The sequence below is a fragment of the Lissotriton helveticus genome, chromosome 10 (genome assembly GCF_964261635.1).
Source record: "Lissotriton helveticus chromosome 10, aLisHel1.1, whole genome shotgun sequence".
Lineage (NCBI taxonomy): Eukaryota > Metazoa > Chordata > Amphibia > Caudata > Salamandridae > Lissotriton > Lissotriton helveticus.
In genome coordinates this window covers 800,920,339-800,946,411 of record NC_136071.1, presented here as the reverse complement: position 1 = coordinate 800,946,411, position 26,073 = coordinate 800,920,339, and the positions used below count along the sequence as shown (strand labels likewise).

Genomic DNA, 26,073 nt, shown 5'->3' with positions numbered 1-26,073 from the left:
AGCACCGGGGTGCCACTTGCAGTCACCTTCCTCTAAAGCCCTGCCTACCTAGGATACACAAAATCCTGTCTGGGACGGTGCTGGCACCGCCCCTGGCAGGAAACCCTTTGTCCTTGCCTTCTGTGCTGAGAGGACTCCCAGCAGCAGGAGGGCAGACTTGTGTCTCGGTGGCAGCATCCATCTTGTGGAGCTGAGGCTATGTCTGACTTTAACCGGGGTTACAGGTTACATACATGTCGTGTCCCTCTAGAAGGGTGGAATGCTAACCCCGTCGCCAGTATTGGCGAGGGGTTAGTATTCCAATTCGTATGACACCTTACTCGACATGTTTTGATAATGTTATACCAAAGTTAGCATATGACCGCGAGGTACATAATGCACTTAAGAGTATATGGTATAGCGTTATCATGGAACAGCTATTAGGACTTGGTTCCGCAAGCTGCAAACGGGCTCAGCTCATGCCAGAGCACCATTTCACCCTATCCCATGCACTCTGCCTTCAGGATTGTTAAGGCCTGCCATAGGAGTGACTGATAGGAATATAGGTGTCCATTGTAGGTTTAGATATAGGAATACTATATCTAAAGCAAAGGGTGATTACACCACCTTGCCCCAGCTGTCAAGCAGCCAGTTGTGTCTGATTTAGTTAGTCAACCCAGGGGTGGCACAATACATGCTGCAACCCCTGGGAGACTTCTGGGTACACCTCAGCCCTGGGTACAGGGACTTGGAGAGGGCCCAGTGCCAATTCAGTACCTGGGTACAATTTGGAGTTGAGAGAACAGCTAGGCTGTGGGTCTGATTAGCAGGCCCACAGCCAGGGAAAGTCGTAAACCAGTGAAGCAAAAAGGTAAAATCTGGGTGATCATAGGATTGCAGACCCTACTCTCCTACACGCCCCATTGTATAACATTGGGCCTAAGCACTCATAGCCCTAGTGCCGTTGAGGGTGCTTTGAGAGTGCATCCTCAACCCTAGGGGAACCCTGGTTCTAACCCCAGAAACCCAACTCCCACAACAAAATACTTGTAAACCGATAACTTCATTTCCTCCCATAGGATTACATTGACTGCTTTTCTTTGAAAAGTGTGGGGTTGGTTTGTATGAAACCTTGAAAAACTGCGTATCTGTAAAAAGTGAATAACGTACCTTTTGTCTAGGAAATGCCTCAGTGTGATATCTAGGCATATTACACTGATTGATTAGCAAAAGTAACTTAAAAAGTAATCTCAAGAAGTAACATGTACTGTGATATACAAAGTTACTGAAAAGTAATTCCGACTATTGACTGAACTGTAAATCAACCAACTGCATTTGAACCTGCAATCAACTGTAATTTACTGCATAAATATTGCAAAGTATTACTTCACTTACCTGCACCAGGCCTTAACACTACCCTCTGATAAAGCTTTACTGCTCGCCCACACTACCACAAATAGAGAGTGCGGTATTATCTACTTTTACCTCTGCCTACCTTTGGGGTTCCACTGGACTCTGTGCACACCATACCTTACTTTGGTATAGTATATACAGAGCCAGCTTCCTACACTTTTCTTCTCTGCGATGAGGCCAGGCTCCTTTATTTAAATATCCCAAACACAGTTTTGCATTCAAGGGAGACACCTGCCCTGACAGGGCGGACTCAGCGTGCTGCAAACGGACAGCCGCCTTGTATTCAAACACTCTCCTCAAATGGAACGCTGTACGCCTGATTCCAGTAAGTACAAATGCAGTCATTTTATTGATTATCCTTAATGTATGACAGAACACTGCAAAGTCCTGGTGCATTTCGGCTCTGACCAAGTCTTGTTTATAGGAATGTGTATTGACCCACACCTGTTAATAAGAACCACATTCAATTTAAACATATAGCTGACTTTATTAAAATTGGCTCATAGTCTTAGCTATTGTTTAAGGATACATTGCAACCCACAGTGTGAGATTGCCCGAAAAAAAGACTGAAGCAGTTTTGAAAGTGAACAAAGCTCGGTCAGTCGAAACGCATCAGAACTTTGCAGTGTTCCATAATGCACTAAGGAATATGAATGAAGAAGACACTCGCCACTTTTGTGTCTTTGCATCCACCATTGCAAAATGTCTATTTCCTCTGTGAGGGCGGCTGCTTGCTCTTCAATCACATTTTAGCAATGTTTGTCACTTTTGTAGAGACGAGACGTGCAGCTATTTCAATACGCATGCATTCACTCACCAATTGTGGCACAAATAAAATATTAGTTCCTCTCCCTGCTGTGTTTCCGATCACACAGTTAACTGGTTTAGTAACCAAATATCCATCCACTGATTGTGTCGACAGTCACAGTACTCTGTCTCATCGGCAGTAGTTTTGGCCATAACAAAATTTATGTCCAATAAATTGCCACTTTACACTGCCGAATTTCTTTGTGGGGTGGTACCCCCATCATGGCAGTAGCCGTCATGTAACAAAGTATTTGATTATAATTTGGTTGTCCATTTGCTGCTCGCTGGGGCGACCCTAGCATGGCTGGTGGCTCCCTTTAATGGAGAACTGTGGGAGATATATACATAAATATAATGCTATTGTTTAAAGATACATTGTGCCCCACGGCGTGCGATTGCCGGAAAAAAGACTGAGGCAATTTCGATAGTCTTTTGTCTGTGTTTAAATTGCGTGGCTCCTTTAAGACCTTTAGGTTGCAGCCTATCTAGCTACACTGCCAACTATCTCTCACATTTCTGCTAAAGGTTTATGAAGGGTTTTATTGCCACTTTTCTGTTTTTAGTGTCTTTTCTTAACTAAAATTGAATATTTAAAAGAAAAAAAACTGGCAAATACAGCCTTCAGTGTCCAGTAGATTTCATTTTCTTTTGTTTTTAAAGTTAAAAAGTATATGATTTCATTTTGTAAAATGCTCTGGGATTCTGCATGTGGGTGGCATTATTCAGTACTTAGGATTTCAATGCAGGTCCTCCTAATGGAGAACTAGGATTACAGGTAAGCACACACTGTCCTGTCAACTATTTGCCTCATGAAATTCATTTATCTTAATAGTGATATAAAATTATTTTTTTCTTCATGTTTTAGTAGTCAAAGAAGTCCATCGCCAAGCCCAAATCATACATCAAGTACTACTGTATCGTCTGCAACAGCTGGCCCACAGAACACATCTTCACGAACCTCCTGTTCGCTTACACCTACACTAGCAACACACTTCAATGAAAACCTTATAAAACACGTTCAAGGATGGCCTGCAGATCATGCAGAAAAGCAGGTATGTGTCTTAATAAAATTGGTTTTGCTACTTTTGAACACTGTACTGCTTGATAATGTGATAAAGTTCTGATAAAGGTACCCATATAGTTGAGGAAAACAATGTACGCTTATGTTTTTGTGGTTATCGTTTTAGGCCAATGCAATATGCTTCCCAAATTATATGATTGTGCTTGGAGAATCTACAGATTTAGCAGCATGAAATCTCCTAGATTCACATGCTGGGCATATTCTGCCATTTAGTGGTTGAAGCCGGAAAGTCATACTTTTAACGATGTTTTTACTTTCTCTCCTCTTGGAGATGGGTGTGTCTAGTGAATGGTGAAACCAGATCCCTCAAGGGTAGGCAATTAGCCCCCCTCCCCCTCTTTTTGTGTGGTCAAGCTTTCAGATTATATTTTCCGCCATGGAGCTCAGTGGTGCCTGCTATGCTTCAGAAGAAGACTGAGGGAAAAAGACACCAGGAATTAACAACGTTAACATGGGTAGCAGGAATAATGTTGCTGGGGGGAACATCCTGATTTTGGGGTTTCTTCGAGATGTGTATCCACTTTCACCCTCCCATAAACACTTAAATTGAACTCAAATAATTCTCTCTGTAGCCCTCCAGCAGTTTGTTTTTGCCCTTTGCATATGCAGTATTTGCTACATATTTGCATATAAAAAAGCTGTGATAGAGCAGCATGGGTGTTGCTCTAGCACAGAATAAGGATAATCAAAACTAATATTGGCAGGTAATAATTCTGCAGCCTTCTGGAGTGACAAAAAGAAAACACCAGACACAGTAGGGGCTCAAACATATTATATGCATTTGTAGGTACCAATGCCTGTTGGCTAGCTAAGGTACAAGGGCAGACATGTGCATGCCTCACAACCAGGCTCCTCCTTTCATGAGTTACCAGGGTGTGACCTTTATATACAGTACAGAAATTCAGCACCACAATAAACTTAGCCTTCGTTGCTAGGCCGCAGATACCTCAAATTACTAAGCCTTATTTTGGGCTATTTGGAGTAGTGCGCGCTTAGGCCCCTGTTGTCCACATAAAGTATCCACGCCAAATTTGGGTCCTTTTTCTTCCAACATTTCAAGTATTCTAAAGGTACCCAGGATTGGTGGATTCAAAATTAGCCAAAATATAGCAAACGTTTTTTGTTTTCTTTAAATTGGAAAAAAGTGCTGCAGAAGTAAGTGTCTGTTTTTTCCCCTGCAAATGGTATCAACAAAGGGTTTATTGTGCTAAAATCACCATCTTTTCAGCTTTATGGGACAGTCAGACTTGTCAGAATGACCTACATTTTTCACACAGTTTTGGCTTTTTACTGTTAGCCTATTTTTGCTATTTTTTGTGCTTTAAACCTCCTTCCAGTTAGTAGTAGAAATGGGCATGAAAGCAATACTGGATCCCAGAAAGCTATACATTTCTGAAAACTAGACTAACTTCTCAATTCAGCAAGGGGTATTTTGTGTAGATCCCTCAAGGTTTTTTTAATAGAAACTAACAGTTGAAAATAAAAAATACTGAAATTGATTTGAAAAAAACAGCCACTGGTGCCAACGTTTTCACCTGTAACTGCTTCTAAGTATGACAGATGTTTTAAAGCAATATACTGTTACATCTGCTGGGCACTTCTGGCTGCGGGGATATATAGGACTTATAGGTTCACCAAGAACCCGAGTAACCCAGAGCAAATAACTGAGCTGCATCTTGCAATGGTTTTGCAGCGGGAATCTTTTCTGGATTCACTATGTTGTACATTATTCCGCCAACTAGTGGTTGGGTCCGGAATAGTAGTATTTCTTATCATTGGGTCGAGTAATTCATTACTCGAAATCTATTGTGTTAGAACAAACTCTGAACAAGCTGGATTTCCTACAATGCATGTTGTTCAGTGGAGCATGAATGAAGCTTCACCAGGCGTGCGCTTGGCCTCGCACACCACCATCAAAGGCTTCTGCTCCCCCTCACTCACACCCCATCCCCATATGCTCCTTTCCTCCCTCCCACTCACTGGCTCCCCCCCCCCCCCCAAACCAGGCTCTTGAAGCGCGACGCTTCACCAGCACTTCCCACTCGCTCACTCCCCTTCTCCCCCGCCCCTCACCCCCATCCGACTTGTTTGTTGTTCTTTGCGGCCCGGCCGCGCAGCCAATGCTTGTTTCCTGTGCAGCCAGCACCCCTCCCTCCTTACTATGTGCCACAAGCAATTATCTGTGCCCTCCAGCAAGGGTATTCTTGAATGGGACACACACACACACACCCATCCCCAGGCTGCACGACACCTTACGCTAGTTATCGCCGCTCCTCTCCTTGCTCCTCCGCCCCCCTCCCCCCAAATCTCCAGGCTGCACGACACACCATGCTTGTTATCACCGCTCTTCTCCTTGCTCCTCCCCCCTTCCCCTGAGGCTGCCACGGAGCGTGCATGTAGGACAGTCACACTGTGAAGCCACCATATGGCCCACGGCCTCCCAGTGCCCTGCTGTGTTTTTATGGCGGCCGCGCACATCGCCGAAAGTAAGTTCACACCGCTCCTCTTGTTTTACTTAGAGGAGTCGAGCGAAATGCTGTGCATGGGCGGCCTGCTGTGCCACTTCTTTTCAATCTCCTAGTACTTGGGCCGGCTCAGGCGTCGCTCTGGGCCCCAGCTGCACGAAAAACCTCTTGAGTGCCTGCGCAAGTAGCCGCTCTTCCTCACACTTTTCAGGTTACTGCTGCTGCACTTTAACTCCAGGGAACATGTCAGCGGCATGCTGCCGATCCTCGCTGCCCACCTGCTACCCCGCAACCGGGGTCTTTAATGGTGCACCCGTGTATGCCCCCGACCGAGGCTAACCGAGGGCACCTTGGCCACACCACTGCAGCGGTTCATATTCCTTGAAAACGTTTGCCTCGAGGTAAATTGCAAACATGAAGCACTCATCAAAATTTCACCACGCAGCACCTCTTTATTTGCAGTCTGCACCCATTATTGTGTGGCACTGTGCTTGTGCAAATTAACAAAGCAGTGCTTTCTTTTAGCTACATTCCGATTTTGAAACGCAACGGGCACTTTATTTTCAGGCCACATTTACGGGTGCTTTTTGTTGTACATGTTTTGTGTTTAGTGAACTATTCATTTATTTATAGCATGTAAGATTTATTGCTCAATGTTTCTCATTTTTGTACTAGAATGAGGGGGCAATGACTTAATTGGGGTTAGTTCAACCCCGATGCGGAGCAGCAGGGCTGTGTTTCAGCTCCCTCCCTACTGCTGCTCATTCCTCCTCATCTGTGCTTTTATGGCCGTCTCGCCGGTGTGCATCTCTGCTCCATGCACTTTCCCCACATAACGGACCTGACATGCTGCCCTGCTCCTCTGTACTCTTTCTGCTGTGCCACACTTCTCACACACAACAGCTATGTTCGAGGCATGTGGGCTGCTGAATTCATATCTATTGCATTAGCTCGCCGCCTAGTGTTGGGTCCGGATGATTGCACATTGTTGTCCTGGAGAATTCTTCGAAGTATCACGGGATAGGTGGCTCCTCCCCTGGACTACAGTGCGCATGGGCATCCTCTCCATCCTCAGATTGTTTTTTTCCGCCATTGGGTTCGGATGTTCAAATCTTAGCTCAAGTTAGGAAACTTTTTCTCAAAGCCAAAAGGCTTTCGCGAGCGTCGGTATCGTTTCAATCGGTATCGATAACATTTATCTACAGGAAATCGACTATCGGACGGCTTCATTCACCTCTCGCATAGAGTTTCATCGACGATGGAGAGTCGAGGCCTTTTCAAAAGGTGTCCGCTTCGTAACGCAAAATATGCACACAAAGACGTCCACCCTGTGTGCAACAAATGCTTGTCACCGGACCACAATGAAGACCAATGTATGTCCTGTGCCCGGTTCAGATCGAAGTAGACTCTTCGGACCCAATGCGCGGCTCGATTGCAATCCAATAGGCCTGCGCCAGAACAAGATAATATCTTCGGGACAGGAGACGAAGAAGTCGTCGAGATACCGGACCGAGATGAATCATCGGAGCAGGGATCCGTGCATGGATCCGACTATGAGACCGATGGAGAGGAGTATCTGGAAGACGAGGAGAATTATGAGGTAGGAGACGTCGACGTTCAGGCCCTTGGGGCCAAGGAAGATAGCTCAGAGGAGCTAGGCCCACCCGTCGATACGGGGGCCGATGGACATAATATCAATAAGGCTCAGGTCGAGGGATCGCCACAAGGCCTTACCCAAGATCTACCTTCGAGTTCAACAGCCCCACAACAAGGCCCGGCTTCGAACATTATCATTGAGCCATCGGTTTCGAAACCAACTTTGGTTGATCTCAGCAAAACGAAACCGAAGCCAGCACAGTCGAAATCGAAACCGAAAGTGCAATTGGCTCTAGTCGGCGCCAAGGCCTCAAAACCCTCGGGCCGAAGAAACAAATGAGGGACTTCGATGCGGGGAGCTTCCAGAAGGCCCTCGGCTCCAGTAGCGGGGCGCCAAAGGCCACGGTGAAGATCTTCGAGTCAAAGACGTCGGCGCCGAAGGGAGCCGCTACGCAGCTCGAATCGAGACAGAGCTCCAATCCTCGATCAATGACGGGACCGAAGACGAACGTCGGTTCACAGTCAGATGCAGACGCGGCGCATGCGGTGCATAAGGCCCAAGACCTGGCCCTACACGTCGGGGAGTCGATTCAAAGAATCAAAGACAAGGCTTTGTCGGCGGGACGGAAGAAAGTCACAACTACCAAGTTGGTGACTGCGCTCGCGTCGGCGCCAATAAAATACGGTTTACCACCGCCAGTGAGGCCGAAGATGTTCGAGCCAAAACAGACCATTTACCCCATAAAAAGACCTGGATTACCTTACAGGCCTGCAAACGAGACAGAGGAACAAGAACCGAGGAAGTTCATCGACTCTGAAACGGGGAGGCTCACTATCTACAAGAGGAAAATAGTCCCAGAAAAACCCATGGAGTCTTTCAGGATTCCTCTTAAGAAAAAGAGGGGATCACCTGCGTCACCAGTGATGGTCGAACACTTGCAAACATATGAGCAGGAGCCTCAATCCTTTTCCCCTACATACTCAGATGCAGGGGCATGTGACGATAATGATGCTGATGACGATGTGATGGACACCAAAGACATTTTCAAAGAAAATACTAGAGCAAGGGTAGTTAACCCGAGAATAGAAAAAAAGTATAGGCCGGCCCCCGGGGATCCTACCTATATTAAAGGTTAGTTGCCTTTGGACTCTATGGTGGTTGCAAATGCAAGAAAGAGGGCAAACTCGCAGACAACGGGAGATGCGCCTCCGCCTAATAAAGAGTCAAAGATACTGGAAACATCTGGCAAAAGAGTGGCAGCACAGGCTGCAAACATCTGGCGTATTGCTAATACTCAGGCGCTTCTGGCCAGATATGATAGGTCACACTACGATACTCTGGAGACATTATTACAGCACCTCCCAGAACAATTCAAGGAAGGAGCGGAGCTGTTGGTTCAGGAGGGGAAGCTGATCTCCAACGCTTCCATCAAGTGTGCACTAGACACAGCTGACACTGCAGCTAGGGCTATAACCACTAGCGTCATGCCAAGGCGACATGCTTGGTTGAGGATATCTGGTTTCAAACCAGAAATACAGACCTCCATTCTTAATCAGCCAGTTAACACTGACTTCTTGTTTGGCCCTGAAGTTGATGCCATCCTAGAAAAAATTAAGAAGGACACGGAAACTGCTAAATCAATGGGAGCTCTGCAGTCGCAGCAGTTTCGGGGTGGTTCCTTTCGTCGCTCCAATAACAGAGGACCCTCAAGGGGCCAAAACACCCAACGAACGCAGTATAACAAGGGAGGTACACAATCCACCTACAATAAAAATCCCAGGGGTGGATATAGAGGAAATAACATCAAGGGCAGAGGAAGAGGAAACAACAACTCCAGATCCTCTGCCAATACCAAACAGTGACGCCTTGTCACTGCCCCCCGACCATCTAACACCTGTCGGGGGGAGACTACAACAGTTCTTGTCTGCATGGAAATCCATCACCACAGACAGGTGGGTACGAGATATTGTACAGTACGGGTATTGTCTAGAGCTTACAACCACTCCACCCAACATTCCACCACGACACCGTCCTATGTCCGCAGAGCACTTACACTTATTGCAGCAGAGGTCGTCAGTGTGAGAAGTTGGCCTGATATGCAGTGCTCACTATTCTAGTGATCACTATGTATCATTCCAAACGACCCTTATTGATGTTTGGTTGTAAGTCAACCTGATAGACCAGCTATCCTAGTAGCATGGACAAGAGCAGTCTTTAGGCTAAACTCTAGAGGGCGTGTTAAGCCAGCTGTTTACCACCACATTTACCCTTTGAACGCCAAGTGAAAGGACACCACACAAGTTGTTATGAAAATAAAAGTATATTTATTTATAACAGTACTACCCTGAACTCTTTATGAGTCAGGGAGCTAAGCACAACACAAAACTCTTAAGAAAATACTTAAAGTCGCACAATTTACACAAATGACCGAGGGGCACGAAAAACCATATACTACAAAAGTGGAATGCTAATTACTAGCAGGTAAGTAACTATTCTCAGAGGCTTTGGGATCGCTAGGACTAGACTACTGAACCTTTAGATTACAAGCAGGAGGCCTAGGGAGATCGGGTGCAGAGTGTGCACTCTCACGCGGGATGCGGAACAAAGTCTATGGAAGCTAGTAAATACAAAGTTAGTGTTATCGGACGAATCCGAATAGGTAGAGCTGAAACGAAAAAGGATCTGGACACTTAGATAGTTAAGCTATGCTGGAGCACCGAAATGCTTAGGTTACCTAGCCCAGGGGCTGCGGCTGCATAGGGTTCAAAAGACGTCGGGAATCCTCATTGCAGTCTATGGAGCCTGAAAGAAGAAGTTGCTGGCAGGCGACCAGTGAATATGATCGATGTGATCCAAGCCTGGATCGATGAAGATGAAGACCTGTAAGCAGAGGGGACCAAGTTCTGAATCACTAGCCAGTGATTAGATGGGCACCAGGGTGGCACCGGGCGAAGTCACCTCGACCAGGTGAGTGGGTGACACTGGGCTCTGCAGTCTCTCGGACCAGGAGGCGTTGTCGGCGACCAGGATGGAGGTGCGAGCTGTCCCACGGTGGTATCTACTGTCGACGTCGCTGGACCCAGGATTGGGGCAACAAGTCTTGGCAAATGCAAGCCCACGCGGTGGACTCAAAATGGCGTCTGGAGTGGACCAGGAGGGTCCGGGGTGCTCCTCTGTTGGAGGGGAGCAAGGACCAGTCTGGAGCAACCAGACCAGCGGTGTTGTCGTCGTCGTAGTTCGTCGTCAGAAGGGCCACTAGCCAACGGGCAAGTGTCCTGGACAACGCGGTGAGCAGCAAAGAGCAGAAGGGCCCTACGCAGAACTGGTGGATGCTGGAAGGCTGGACTTCGGTGCTAAAGCTGCTCAGGGTTGGGGCTTCTCAAACCCGAAAGCACTCACTCAAGGGTCCCTCGGTGATCGTGCTGGGCAAGCGTCGTGCAGTCTTGAAGATGGCTGGTCCCTCGAGGTCTCGTCACACCCACGAATCTCAGCTGGGCTGATGATGCAGGTAGTGGTCAGAGGTGCCAGGGAAGCCGGTTCTCGTCGAGCTGGGCAGTCTTGATCCGGAGGAGAGACTTACAGCAAACCGCGATGCTTGGTTGGTGCCTGCTGCTGCAGGGTGACTACTCCTTAGTCACAAGGGAGAAATCTTAGGAAGAAGTCTTGAGTTCCTTTCATAGAAAGTAGTTTCAGGATTCAAAGATGATCTAATTTGGAAGGGGGCCTGCTCCTACCTTTATCCTGAGAAAAGGGGCTGGCACGCAACTAAGTCCTGCCCTATGGGTGGGACTAGGAGGGGGGTGGTTACACCCCTCTCCTTTGTCTGGTCTCTCCCCAGCTCGGGCTGGTGTGCCCCAGGAACTGGTTTGAGCCGGCATATGCACAGTGAGCACCGGGGTGCCACTTGCAGTCACCTTCCTCTATAGCCCTGCCTACCTGGGATACACAAAACCCTGTCTGGGATGGTGCTAGCACCGCCCCTGACAGGAAACCCTTTGTCCAAGCACTCCTCGCTGGAAGGACTCCCAGCAGCAGGAGGTCAGACTTGTGTCTGGGTGGCAGCATCCATTTTGTGGAGCTGAGGCTATGTCAAACTTTAACCGGGGTTACAGGCTACCAACATGTATTCTCCCTCTAGAGGGGTGGAATGCTACCCCCGTCGCCAGAACTGGCGAGGGGGTAGTATTCCAAAGCGTATGACACCTTACACGATATGTTTAGATATTGTCAGACCAAAGTTACCATAACCGCGAGGATTATAAGGCACTTAAGAGTATATAGTCTGACGCTATCATGGAAACGGCTAAGGGATAGATCCCGAAAGCCGCAGACAGGCTCAGCTCATGCCAGAGCACCATCTCACACGATTCCAAGCACTCTGCCTTCAGGATTGTTAAGGCCTGCCATAGGAGTGACTGATAGGAGATCTGTGTGCCCATTTTAGGTTTAGATATAGGTATACTATATCTAAAGCAAAGGGTGATTACACCACCTTGCCCCAGCTGTCAAGCAGCCAGTTGTATCTGTTTAGTTAGTCAGTCCAGGGGTGGCATAATACATGCTGCAGCCCCTGGGAGACTTCTGGGTACACCTCTGCCCTGGGTACAGGGACTTGGAGAGGGCCCAGTGCCAATTCAGTACCTGGGTACAATGTGGAATAGAGAGAACAGCTAGGCTGTGGGTCTGATTAGCAGGCTGTGAGAAGTTGGCCTGATATGTAGTGCTCACTATTCTAGTGATCACTATGTATCAGTCCAAACAACCCTTATTGATGATTGGTTGTAAGTCAACCTTATAGACCAGCTATCCTAGTAGCATGGATACGAGCAGTCTAAGGCTAAGACTCTAGAGGGCGTGTTAAGCCAGCTGTTTTACCATCACATTACCCCTTGAACACCCAGTGAAAGGACACCACACAAGTTGTTATGAAAATAAACAGTGTATTTATTTATAACAAGACTACCCTGGCTCTTTATGAGACAGGGAGCTAAGCACACAACAAAACTCTTATAAAAATACTTCAAGTCGCACAATTTACACAAATGCCCGAGGGGCACGAAAAACCATATACTACAAAAGTGGAATGCGAATTACTAGCAGGTAAGTAACGATTCTCAGAGGCTTTGGGATCGCTAGGACTGGACTACTGAACCTTTAGATTACTAGCAGGAGGCCTAGGGAACTCGGGTGCAGAGTGTGCACTCTCACGCGGGATGCGGGACAAAGTCTAGGGAAGCTAGAATTCACAAAGTTAGTGTTCTCGGGCGAACCCGACTAGGTAGGTCAAAAACGAAAGTGGATCTGGACCCTTGGATAGTGAGGCTATGCTGAGGCACCGAAATGCCGAAGTTACCTAGCCCAGGGGCTGCAGCTGCATAGGTCTGAAAAGACGTCGGGATTCTCCGTTGACGAACCAGGAGCCTGAAGGAAAGGAGTTGCTGGCAGGCGACCAGTGAAGATTGTTCGGGTGATCCAAGCCTGGATCGAAGAAAGATGGCACCTGAAAGCAGAGGGGACCAAGTTCGTGACTACTAGCCAGTAGTCAGGTGGCACCAGGAGGGCACCGGGTGGTAGTCACCTCGACTAGGTGAGTGGGCGACGCTGGGCTCTGTAGTCTCACGGACCAGGAGGCGTTGTCGGCGACCAGGATGGAGGTACGAGCTGTCCCACGATGGATGATGCTCTCGACGTTGCTGGACCCAGGATTGGGGCAACAAGTCTTGGCAAATTCAAGCCCACGCGGTGGACCTAAAATGGCGTCTGGAGTGGACCAGGAGGGTCCGGGGTGCTCCTCTCTTGGAAGGGAGCAAGGGCCAGTCTGGAGCAACCAGACCAGCAACAGTGATGTCGTCGGGCGTCGTTAAGAAGGCCACAAGCCAGCGGGCTAGTAGCCAAACAACGCGGTGAGCAGCAAAAAGCAGAAGGGCCCCACGCAGATAGTGGAGATGCTGGGAGGCTGAACTTCGGTGCTGGGGCTGCTCAGGGTCGGGGCTTCTCGGACCCCAAAGCACTCACCAGAGGATCCCTCGGCGGTCGTGCTGGAAAGAAGTCGTGCAGTCTTGAAGATGGCCGGTCCCTCGAGGTCTCGTCGCACCCACGGTTCTCAGCTTAGCTGTAGAGGTGGGTAGAGGTCAGAGGTGCCAGGGTAGCCGGTTCTCGTCGAGCTGGGCAGTCAGATTCCGAAGGAAGGACTTGCAGCAGACCGCAGTGTTCTTAAGATGGTGCCGGCAGATGCAGGGTGACTACTCCTTAGTCACAAGGGAGAATCTTGAAGAAGAAATCTTGATGTCCTTTCGTAGAAAGTCGTGTCTTGATTCCAAAGATGATCTGATCTGGAAGGGGGCCAGTTCCTACCTTTATCCTGAAAAAAGGGGCTGGCACGCGACTAAGTCCTGCCCTATGGGTGGGACTAGGAGGGGGGGGGGTTACACCCCTCTCCTTTGGCGGGCTTTCCCCAGGCCAGGGGCTGGAGTGCCCCTGGAACTGGTTTCAGCCGGCCTATGCACAGTGAGCACCGGGGTGCCACTTGCAGTCACCTTCCTCTAAAGCCCTGCCTACCTAGAATACACAAAACCCTGTCTGGGACGGTGCTGGCACCGCCCCTGGCAGGAAACCCTTTGTCCTTGCCTCCTGTGCTGGGAGGACTCCCAGCAGCAGGAGGGCAGACTTGTGTCTCGGTGGCAGCATCCATCTTGTGGTGCTGAGGCTATGTCTGACTTTACCCGGGGTTACAGGTTACATACATGTCGTGTCCAACTAGAAGGGTGGAATGCTAACCCCGTCGCCAGAATTGGCGAGGGGTTAGTATTCCAATTCGTATGACACCTTACTCGACATGTTTTGATAAAGCGATACCAGAGTTGGCATATAACCGTGAGGATTATAATGCACTTAAGAGTATATGGTATGCGATATCATGGAAACGGCTAAGGGATGGATCCCGAAAGCCGCAGACAGGCTCAGCTCATGCCAGAGCACTATCTCACACGATTCCAAGCACTCTGCCTTCAGGATTGTCAAGGCCTGCCATAGGAGTGACTGATATGAGATCTGTGTGTCCATTTTTAGGGTTAGATATAGGTATACTATATCTAAAGCAAAGGGTGATTACACCACCTTGCCCCAGCTGTCAAGCAGCCAGTTGTGTCAGATTTGGATGGCCAGCCAGGGGTGGCATAATACATGCTGCAGCCCCTGGTAGGCCCTGGGTACACCTATGCCCTGGGTACCTAAGGTACACTGTACAGGGACTGATAAGGTGACTCAGTATCCAATTAGATATGTACCTAAGGTACATGGAATCCATTTTACAGAGAGAGCAGTAGGCCTGGGGCCCTGAATAGCAGGGCCCCAGGTCAACTAAGTCAGAAAACCAGCAAAACACCAGGCAAAAAGTTGGGGGCAACCATAGTCAGGGATCTACCTTCCTACAATCGCCCTCACTCTCTCTATCTATCGCCCTCACTCTCTCTATCTATCGCCCTCACTCTCTCTATCTATCGCCCTCACTCTCTCTATCTGTCAATCGCCCTCACTCTCTCTATCTGTCAATCGCCCTCACTCTCTCTATCTATCAATCGCCCTCACTCTATCGGCCTCACTCGATTTCCCTCCCTCTATTTAATCGCCCTCCCTCTATCTCTCTATCGCCCTCCCTCTATCTCTCTATCGCCCTCCCTCTATCTCTCGATCGCCCTCCCTCTATCTCTCGATCGCCCTCCCTCTATCTCTCGATCGCCCTCCCTCTCTCTATCGCCTTCCCTCTCTCAATCAATCAATCACTGCATTTATATAGCGCACTACTCACCCGGAGGGTCTCAAGGCGCTAGGGGAGAGGGGGGTCCGCTACTGCTCGAACAGCCAGGTCTTGAGCTGCTTCCTGAAGGCGAGGTGGTCCTGGGTCAGGCGGAGGTGGGTCGGGAGGGAGTTCCAAGTCTTGGCGGCCAGGTAGGAGAAGGACCTTCCCCCTCTGGTGGCTCTTCGGAAGCGGGGGACGGCGGCGAGGGCGTGGCCGGTCGATCGAAGCTGGCGTGTGGGAGTGTAGAAGTTGAGGCGGCTGTTGAGGTATCCTGGGCCTTGGTTGTGTAGGGCTTTGTGTGCGTGGGTGAGGAGACGGAAGGTGATTCTCATGTTGACCGGGAGCCAGTGCAGGTCTCTGAGGTGTCCGGAGATGTGGCTGCGACGGGGGATGTCCAGGATGAGTTGTGCTGAGGCGTTCTGGATCCGCTGGAGTCTCTGCTGGAGTTTGGCGGTGGTACCGGCGTAGAGGGAGCTGCCGTAGTCCAGACGGCTGGTGACGAGGGCCTGGGTGACCGTCTTCCTGGTCTCGGTGGGGATGCTCCGGAAGATCTTACATAGCATGCGCAGGATGTTGAAGCATCTATCGCCCTCCCTCACTCTCTCTATCGCCCTCCCTCACTCTCTCTATCGCCCTCACTCTCTCTATCGCCTTCACTCTCTCTATCGCCCTCACTCTCTCTATCGCCCTCACTCTCTCTATCGCCCTCCCTCCACCGCCCGCCCTCCCTCTATCTATCGCCCTCCCTCTATCTATCGCCCTCCCTCTATCTATCGCCCTCCCTCTCTCTATCTATCGCCCTCCCTCCCTCTCTCTATCGCCCTCCCTCCCTCTCTCTATCGCCCTCACTCCCTCTCTCTATCGCCCTCACTCCCTCTCTCTATCGCCCTCACTCCCTCTCTCTATCGCCCTCACTCCCTCTCTCTATCGCCCTCACTCCCTCTCTCTATCGCCCTCACTCTCTCTATCGATCGCCCTCACTCTCTCTATCGCCCTCACTCTCTCTCTCTATCTATCGCCCTCACTCTCTCTATCTATCGCCCTCACTCTCTCTATCTATCGCCCTCACTCTCTCTATCTATCGCCCTCACTCTCTCTATCTATCGCCCTCACTCTCTCACTCTCTCTATCTGTCGCCCTCACTCTCTCTATCTGTCGCCCTCACTCTCTCTATCTATCGCCCTCACTCTCTCTATCGCCCTCACTCTATCTATCGCCCTCACTCTATCTATCGCCCTCACTCTCTCTATCTATCTATCTATCGCCCTCACTCACTCTCTCTATCTATCTATCGCCCTCACTCACTCTATCTATCTATCGCCCTCACTCACTCTCTCTATCTATCGCCCTCACTCTCTCTATCGCCCTCACTCTCTCTTTCTATCGCCCTCACTCTCTTTCTATCGCCCTCACTCTCTCTATCTATCGCCCTCACTCTCTCTATCTATCGCCCTCACTCTATCTATCGCCCTCACTCTATCGCCCTCACTCTATCTATCGCCCTCACTCTCTCTATCGCCCTCACTCTATCTATCGCCCTCACTCTATCTATCGCCCTCACTCTCTCTATCTATAGCCCTCACTCTCTCTATCTATCTATCTATCTATCGCCCTCACTCTATCTATCTATCCCCCTCACTCTATCTATCGCCCTCTCTCTCTCTATCGCCCTCACTCTCTCTATCTATCTATCGCCCTCACTCTCTCTATCTATCGCCCTCACTCTCTCTATCTATCGCCCTCACTCTCTCTATCTATCGCCCTCACTCTCTCTATCTATCGCCCTCACTCTCTCTATATATCGCCCTCTCTCTATCTATCGCCCTCACTCTCTCTATCTATCGCCCTCACTCTCTCTATCTATCGCCCTCACTCTCTCTATCTATCGCCCTCACTCTCTCTATTTATCGCCCTCACTCTCTCTATTTATCGCCCTCACTCTCTCTATCTATCGCCCTCACTCTCTCTATCTATCGCCCTCACTCTCTCTATCTATCGCCCTCACTCTCTCTATCGCCCTCACTCTCTCTATCGCCCTCACTCTCTCTATCTATCGCCCTCACTCTCTCTCTCTATCGACCCCCTCTCTCTATCGCCCTCCCTCTCTCTATCGCCCTCCCTCTCTCTATCGCCCTCCCTCTCTCTATCGCCCTCCCTCTCTCTATCGCCCTCCCTCTCTCTATCGCCCTCCCTCTCTCTATCGCCCTCCCTCTCTCTATCGCCCTCCCTCTCTCTATCGCCCTCCCTCTCTCTATCGCCCTCCCTCTCTCTATCGCCCTCCCTCTCTCTATCGCCCTCCCTCTCTCTATCGCCCTCACTCTCTCTATCTATCTATCGCCCTCACTCTCTCTATCTATCTATCGCCCTCACTCTCTCTATCGATCGCCCTCACTCTCTCTATCGCCCTCACTCTCTCTCTCTATCTATCGCCCTCACTCTCTCTATCTATCGCCCTCACTCTCTCACTCTCTCTATCTATCGCCCTCACTCTCTCACTCTCTCTATCTATCGCCCTCACTCTCTCTATCTATCGCCCTCACTCTCTCTCTATATCTATCGCCCTCACTCTCTCTATCTATCTATCGCCCTCACTCTCTCTATCGATCGCCCTCACTCTCTCTATCGCCCTCACTCTCTCTCTCTATCTATCGCCCTCACTCTCTCTATCTATCGCCCTCACTCTCTCACTCTCTCTATCTATCGCCCTCACTCTCTCACTCTCTCTATCTATCGCCCTCACTCTCTCACTCTCTCTATCTATCGCCCTCACTCTCTCACTCTCTCTATCTATCGCCCTCACTCTCTCTATCTATCGCCCTCACTCTCTCTCTATATCTATCGCCCTCACTCTCTATCTATCGCCCTCACTCTCTATCTATCGCCCTCACTCTCTATCTATCGCCCTCACTCTCTCTATCGCCCTCACTCTCTCTATCGCCCTCACTCTCTCTATCTATCTATCGCCCTCACTCTCTCTATCGCCCTCACTCTCTCTATCGCCCTCACTCTCTCTATCGCCCTCACTCTCTCTATCGCCCTCACTCTCTCTATCTATCTATCGCCCTCACTCTCTCTATCTATCTATCGCCCTCACTCTCTCTATCTATCTATCGCCCTCACTCTCTCTATCTATCTATCGCCCTCACTCTCTCTATCTATCTATCGCCCTCACTCTCTCTATCTATCTATCGCCCTCACTCTATCTATCGCCCTCACTCTCTCTATCGCCCTCACTCTCTCTATCGCCCTCACTCTCTCTATCGCCCTCACTCTCTCTATCGCCCTCACTCTCTCTATCGCCCTCACTCTCTCTATCGCCCTCACTCTCTCTATCGCCCTCACTCTCTCTATCGCCCTCACTCTCTCTATCGCCCTCACTCTCCCTATCGCCCTCACTCTCTATCTATCTATCGCCCCCACTCTATCTATCGCCCTCACTCTCTCTATCTATCTATCTATCGCCCTCACTCTCTCACTCTCTCTATCTATCGCCCTCACTCTCTCACTCTCTCTATCTATCGCCCTCACTCTCTCTATCGCCCTCACTCTCTCTATCGCCCTCACTCTCTCTATCTATCTATCGCCCTCACTCTCTCTATCTATCTATCGCCCTCACTCTCTCTATCTATCTATCGCCCTCACTCTCTCTATCTATCTATCGCCCTCACTCTCTCTATCGCCCTCACTCTCTCTATCGCCCTCACTCTCTCTATCGCCCTCACTCTCTCTATCGCCCTCACTCTCTCTATCGCCCTCACTCTCCCTATCGCCCTCACTCTCTCTATCTATCTATCGCCCTCACTCTCTATCTATCTATCTATCGCCCTCACTCTCTCTATCGCCCTCACTCTCTCTATCGCCCTCACTCTCTCTATCGCCCTCACTCTCTCTATCGCCCTCACTCTCTCTATCTATCTATCGCCCTCACTCTCTATCTATCTATCTATCGCCCTCACTCTCTCTATCTATCGCCCTCACTCTCTCTATCTATCTATCTATCGCCCTCACTCTCTCACTCTATCTATCGCCCTCACTCTCTCTATCGCCCTCACTCTCTCTATCGCCCTCACTCTCTCTATCGCCCTCACTCTCTCTATCGCCCTCACTCTCTCTATCGCCCTCACTCTCTCTATCGCCCTCACTCTCTCTATCGCCCTCACTCTCTCTATCTATCTATCGCCCCCACTCTCTCTATCTATCTATCGCCCCCACTCTCTCTATCTATCTATCGCCCCCACTCTCTCTATCTATCTATCGCCCCCACTCTATCTATCTATCGCCCTCACTCTCTCTATCGCCCTCACTCTCTCTATCGCCCTCACTCTCTCTATCGCCCTCACTCTCTCTATCGCCCTCACTCTCTCTATCGCCCTCACTCTCTCTATCTATCTATTGCCCTCACTCTCTCTATCTATCTATCGCCCTCACTCTCTCTATCTATCTATCGCCCCCACTCTCTCTATCTATCTATCTATCTATCGCCCTCACTCTCTCTATCTATCTATCTATCTATCGCCCTCACTCTCTCTATCTATCGCCCTCACTCTCTCTATCTATCGCCCTCACTCTCTCTATCGCCCTCACTCTCTCTATCTATCTATCGCCCTCACTCTCTCTATCTATCGCCCTCACTCTCTCTATCGCCCTCACTCTCTCTATCTATCGCCCTCACACTCTCTCTCTATCTATCGCCCTCACACTCTCTCTCTATCTATCGCCCTCACACTCTCTCTCTCTATCTATCGCCCTCCCTCTATCTATCTATCGCCCTCCCTCTATCTATCTATCGCCCTCCCTCTATCTATCTATCGCCCTCCCTCTATCTATCTATCGCCCTCACTCTCTCTATCTATCTATCTATCGCCCTCACTCTCTCTATCGCCCTCACTCTCTCTATCTATCTATCGCCCCCACTCTCTCTATCTATCTATCGCCCCCACTCTATCTATCTATCGCCCCCACTCTATCTATCTATCGCCCTCACTCTCTCTATCGCCCTCACTCTCTCTATCGCCCTCACTCTCTCTATCGCCCTCACTCTCTCTATCGCCCTCACTCTCTCTATCGCCCTCACTCTCTCTATCTATCTATTGCCCTCACTCTCTCTATCTATCTATCGCCCTCACTCTCTCTATCTATCGCCCCCACTCTCTCTATCTATCTATCTATCGCCCTCACTCTATCTATCTATCTATCGCCCTCACTCTCTCTATCTATCTATCTATCTATCGCCCTCACTCTCTCTATCTATCGCCCTCACTCTCTCTATCTATCGCCCTCACTCTCTCTATCGCCCTCACTCTCTCTATCTATCTATCGCCCTCACTCTCTCTATCTATCGCCCTCACTCTCTCTATCGCCCTCACTCTCTCTATCTATCGCCCTCACACTCTCTCTCTATCGCCCTCACACTCTCTCTCTATCTATCGCCCTCACACTCTCTCTCTCTATCTATCGCCCTCCCTCTATCTATCTATCGCCCTCCCTCTATCTATCTATCGCCCTCCCTCTATCTATCTATCGCCCTCCCTCTATCTATCTATCGCCCTCACTCTCTCTATCTATCTATCTATCTATCGCCCTCACTCTCTCTATCTATCGCCCTCACTCTATCTATCGCCCTCCCTCTATCTATCTATCGCCCTCCCTCTATCTATCTATCGCCCTCCCTCTATCTATCTATCGCCCTCACTCTCTCTCTCTATCTATCTATCGCCCTCACTCTATCTATCGCCCTCCCTCTCTCTCCCTCCCTCTCTCTCCCTCCCTCTCTCTATCGCCCTCCCTCTATCTATCTATCGCCCTCCCTCTATCTATCTATCGCCCTCCCTCTATCTATCTATCGCCCTCCCTCTATCTATCTATCGCCCTCACTCTCTCTATCTATCGCCCTCACTCTCTCTATCTATCGCCCTCAGCACCACCACAGCATCACTCAGCACCACCACAGCATCACTCAGCACCACCACAGCATCACTCAGCACCACCACAGCATCACTCAGCACCACCACAGCATCACTCAGCACCACCACAGCATCACTCAGCACCACCACAGCATCACTCAGCACCACCACAGCATCACTCAGCACCACCACAGCATCACTCAGCACCACATATGAACAACAATGGTCCGTTTACGAAACACGGCGCCGGGAAACCCGCAGAGGGAGATACACGTCCGCCAGGACTAGGCACTTTGTGGTTTAAGTGCGCACCCGCCCTGCAACCACACTAACCTCGCTCCTCCCGGTTTCCACCTTACTTGCAGCAAACGAAGATGTGTTTATCCACACATCGGATTTTGCAGTCCTAATTAACGACATACGAGGTCTATTGCCGCTACCGAGGCAGTCACCTCCCTTACATTGTAGCCAAATTAGTTAATATAATTGGCTGGCCGGCTCAAGCCCTGACCGGTCCCTTCGCGCCCTTTTTTGTGTCCACTCCTTACCAGCATTTCCGACCTATAAAGCCTTTTTCCAGCCCTGAAGATTCGCATTTGTTCCTTGCGATGAAACACGTGTTGGCTTTTGTTGAAATGGAACAATAAACAGAAAATGGACACCCCCACCACAGACTTTTGACTGACTTACCCGTCACAATAGACGAACTTTCATTGAATCACGTATCTACACGAACTGTTTAGATTGATGCACTATATGTCATTTTCTTGTGTTACAATCGTATACGAAAATTGTTACTATATGGTTTTTGTGTTAGTGCAGGGGCATTGTTGTTCATATGTATTGCTGACCAGTTTCTGGTCATCCTGAGTGGTTGTGAGGTATTACCACTCGCCCTATTGCCTACACCCTGGTTTACAAGTGCCTGTCATTACTTAGCGGTTCACAAGTGGTGCGCCCTGAACATCTGGTATTTCTAAAAAGACCTCAGTAGGTGCTTACAGTCATATCACTCAGCACCACCACAGCATCACTCAGCACCACCACAGCATCACTCAGCACCACCACAGCATCACTCAGCACCACCGCAGCATCACTCAGCACCACCGCAGCATCACTCAGCACCACCGCAGCATCACTCAGCACCACCACAGCATCACTCAGCACCACCGCAGCATCACTCAGCACCACCGCAGCATCACTCAACCATAGTCAGGGATCTACCTTCCTACAGTTGTGATATGCTGGTATTCGTCCACAGGGTATAGGGATGGGCTTGCTACTCTATTCAGTGCTTATGACTATTGATGAGTATCCCCTGGAAGAGAAGGATAACTTACTTAAATGTAATCCTAGTTCTCTTCCAGCGGTATACTCAATAGTCATAAGCAACCCTCCCCGGGCGAATACCATGTCCATAAATATGAATGTTACCCATGCTGTGCTTACATTGTTATGCGCTGTCTAAAAAGAACTGACCTAACTGTCACCTGTGGTGCATGATGGGAGCCTTGGTGTTCCTGGAGGTCCTAAAGGCACGGAGCCAGTTTGTCCAACTATTCTATATGCAGCCTTTCTAGGCTAATTCTGCCTCTATGATCTTGCCTTTTTACCTTTGAAAAAAAGGCTGTGTTTTCCAAGCAAGCTGAAAGCAGTTTCTTTCTCTAGATTATGGAAATGTCCTGATTTGTATGTTTCTTTTATTTCAAATGTAAAAGAGTTACAATGCAATTGTGGCATTTTTGATCCTAGTAATGTTTTTAGGTTGCATATGTATATTTATGCATATTACCTATATATGTGAATATATGGATATGTATATATGTAGGTATATGCATATAATTTGTTATTGCTCCGGTGTCCCCGCAGATGGGTGGGACTATTCAGTGCTTATGACTATTGATGAGTATACCCCTGGAAGAGAACTAGAATAACAGGTAAGTTACTTATCCTGCTCGACCAAACTACCACAACTAAAGAGTAGGGTGCAATCTAACTTCATCTCTGCCTACCTTTGGGGTTCCTCTGGACTCTGTGCACACTATACCACACTTTGGTATAATATATACAGATACAGTTTCCTACAGTAACCATGCAAAAAGGGGCACTTTCCCACAGTTGTGACTTATGGTCTTCCCCTTAACTAAATAGGCCTTAACCAAGTGAACTGTCTCATGCATCACTTTGGTGCACAATATGATGAGCATAATTATCAGGCACCAAAAGATCCCAATTAACAACAAGTATGGGAATCCAACTGCTTTCGCCACACGAGTTCCTCTGAGAGAAATCTGTAAAGCGGCAACATATGTCTTCCCAAAGCACAATTGCATCAACATCCTATCCAGAAATACATCCGATGTGGGACAACTGGTGTCACCTAACCGTTTCACATAATGCGAGTCTCATTCCTGCCAAACCCACCTGGTTATCGGTACTGCTTTGTTAACCCGTTCCGTGCTCGCGTGGCCTCGTCACCTCGCGGGTGCTGCGCGTGACCGTTGGCCAACGCAGCCCGGCCCGTGCAATAGAACGCCTGCACCGCGGTAAAGGGGTTAATCATAAATCAAGCATTTGAACCTAGGAAAGATCCAGTGCTGAAGAAGGCAAAGGTTACTTTGCTGTAATTCATTTATCCTGCATTGGTATTTTTTTTGTACATGTGACTTGTACCTTTCATGAGTTTCATGCATGCTGCCGCTACTAACATAAATCTGGCAGCTGAAAGGTTCTGAACAGTCTAGCTCTAGGTCCTGTCGCCTGAATTACTGAAGTTATGGTCGCTTAACTAGATTTACTGGTTAATTGTTTTCAAAGCTATTGAATTTCTTGCTGTGTTGCTTTGTTAATATTGACTTCTAAGGGTTCTAGCATATCAACAGGGAATAATTCGGGCATGTGAACCAATGAAAGATCCCAGTGCTGGTGAACTGCAGGTACAGGTATATAACTTTTTCTTATGGTTTATTTAGGGATTCGCAAGTAGCCTATGTGGTTTTGCAGACACTGCTGGTTTTCTGTTCAGGAACATCCTTTTCGCTATTGTTTATGCTCCTGTTTTCAGAGCCAATACAGGGGATTTTCATTGGGCTGTACCTATTGTAATTGTTTGGAACGCAGCTCACTGGATGCTACAGCATCCTTTTGCAAAACTCTGTGCTGTTGATGTTGGCTCTGGAGCCGATGCTTCATTTTGCCAAGCCATGTGGGTGCAACTTTGGCTCCTCAGGGCAGTTAGCTAACAGTACTCATTCGCAACACCTACATTACTAATCTTTGCATCTCCTTTCCAGTTTTCCCATGTTAGTTTGCTGAATGCCTGTTCTTTTCTATCGTAAAAATCGCACTTGTGAGCTCACTTCAGATTGCCTCAGTCTGCTTTGCATTTGTGTAAATCCCTGTAGGAAGCTGGCTCTGTATATACTATACCAGAGAGTGGTATAGTGTGCACAGAGACCAGTGAAACCCCAAAGGTAGGCAGAGCTAAAGTTAGAAAGAACCTTACTCTTTGTTGTAGCGTGGTTGAGCAGTAAGGCAGTATCCGAGGACTGTTAAACATTTGTTGTACATACGCAGTCAGCAAATTAATTCAGACACTCAAAGACTGAACTTCAGACCAATTGTTTTAGTATAAAAATATTCTTTTAGTTATTTAATTTTCTAGAACCTTGCAACCCTGGCACCGGTAAGCAATAAATACTTGAAGTAGTAATGCAATTGGAATACAGTTTGAATGATCATTGTATATGCACTTTAGTTTGATTTACAGTATGGATGCAGAGAAATGCAATATTTAGTAAATGCAGTACATAGACTTGAATAGGCTTTCTAGTAAATTAGCAGGTAAGCAACTTTTGAGATTACTAGGATTACACAGAGTAGTATACCTAGATACTACTCCTGAAAACAGTTAAGTAAAACCGTTTTCCCTGGGGCACCTGTTCCCCTCTCTCAAAGAGCACCTTTCCAACCCTCTGACTTACACGCATATCACCTCCTGTCCTACCTCCCCTGACGTCACAGCACCCACCCTTAATTCTCCTAACCCAGTTCAGCAACAGGAAGACACTCACCTCACCTTCACACCCTGCTCCACAGTCAATCACCCGCCCGTCGCAGCTACCCCTCCCCGCCCCTCAAACACAGACATAGACCTCGCCCCTTCATACACCACTCGCTTCCCCAGCCCCCCTACTAACCCTACACCCACTAACCTTCGTACCTCCGCTCATCTTCCCGTTTCCCCCCCCCACACTTTGCACTCCCGTCCCGTCCCCCGCACAAATATTCTCAGAACACCCCTCCTCCCCCAATGGCACCCCACACAACATGACTCTCTCTCCGACTTCCCCCCCCCCCCACACTTAGCACTCCCGCCACGCCTAGCCTGCACCCCTCCTTCAACCTCCCACCCCCCTCGCTCACTCCTCACTATCCCACCTCCTCCCCCACAACAGCCAGCCTTCACATCGCCCCCATTTTCCCTTCCCCCCCCTAACACTGATGCCCTTCCCAATAACACCTATCCTCTCGCTAACACCCCCAACCCCTTCATCAGCTCCACCTCTCCACCCGGACTCCCCCCTGTGTACAGCAACCTATTCGCCGGTTCAGCGCCAGTACCCCCCCCCCCCCCCCCCCAACACCGCGCCCATCACCACCTTGGACATTATGTCCACCCTCCTCCAATTAAAAGAAGAATTACACTCCATTAAAGAGTTGCTCATCACACACCCCAGACACCCCCCTCCCACCACCACCCTTACACCTAATACCACTTCCCCCTCACCTCCTACTCGCCCTACCACACAACACTCCACACACCGGACCTCTATCCCCCCTCGCAATACCAACAATCGCAATAACAATTGCAATCACATCACCACCAAGCGTAATACTCATTCTACTCCTAACAACACTTCCTACTCACCTCCTACTCGCCTCATCACACATCTTTCCCCACATTGGACCTCTACCCCCTCTTGCAATACCACCAATCGCCCCAGACGCACTACCAACACGATCTCAGA

The 26,073-nt window shown here is 49.0% G+C and overlaps 1 protein-coding gene across 7 annotated transcripts in view; it reads left to right on the top strand.

Annotated features, from left to right (window-relative positions):
* The window catches only part of WAC (WW domain containing adaptor with coiled-coil), a 676,706-nt gene that overhangs the window by 567,062 nt on the left and 83,571 nt on the right, over positions 1 to 26,073 (top strand). For all 7 annotated transcript variants that reach the window (XM_078663389.1, XM_078663395.1, XM_078663393.1 and 4 more), the window contains one exon: positions 3,065 to 3,251. In XM_078663389.1, coding sequence (XP_078519515.1) covers positions 3,065 to 3,251 — 187 coding nt within the window. The remainder of the gene's footprint in view (positions 1 to 3,064; positions 3,252 to 26,073) is intronic.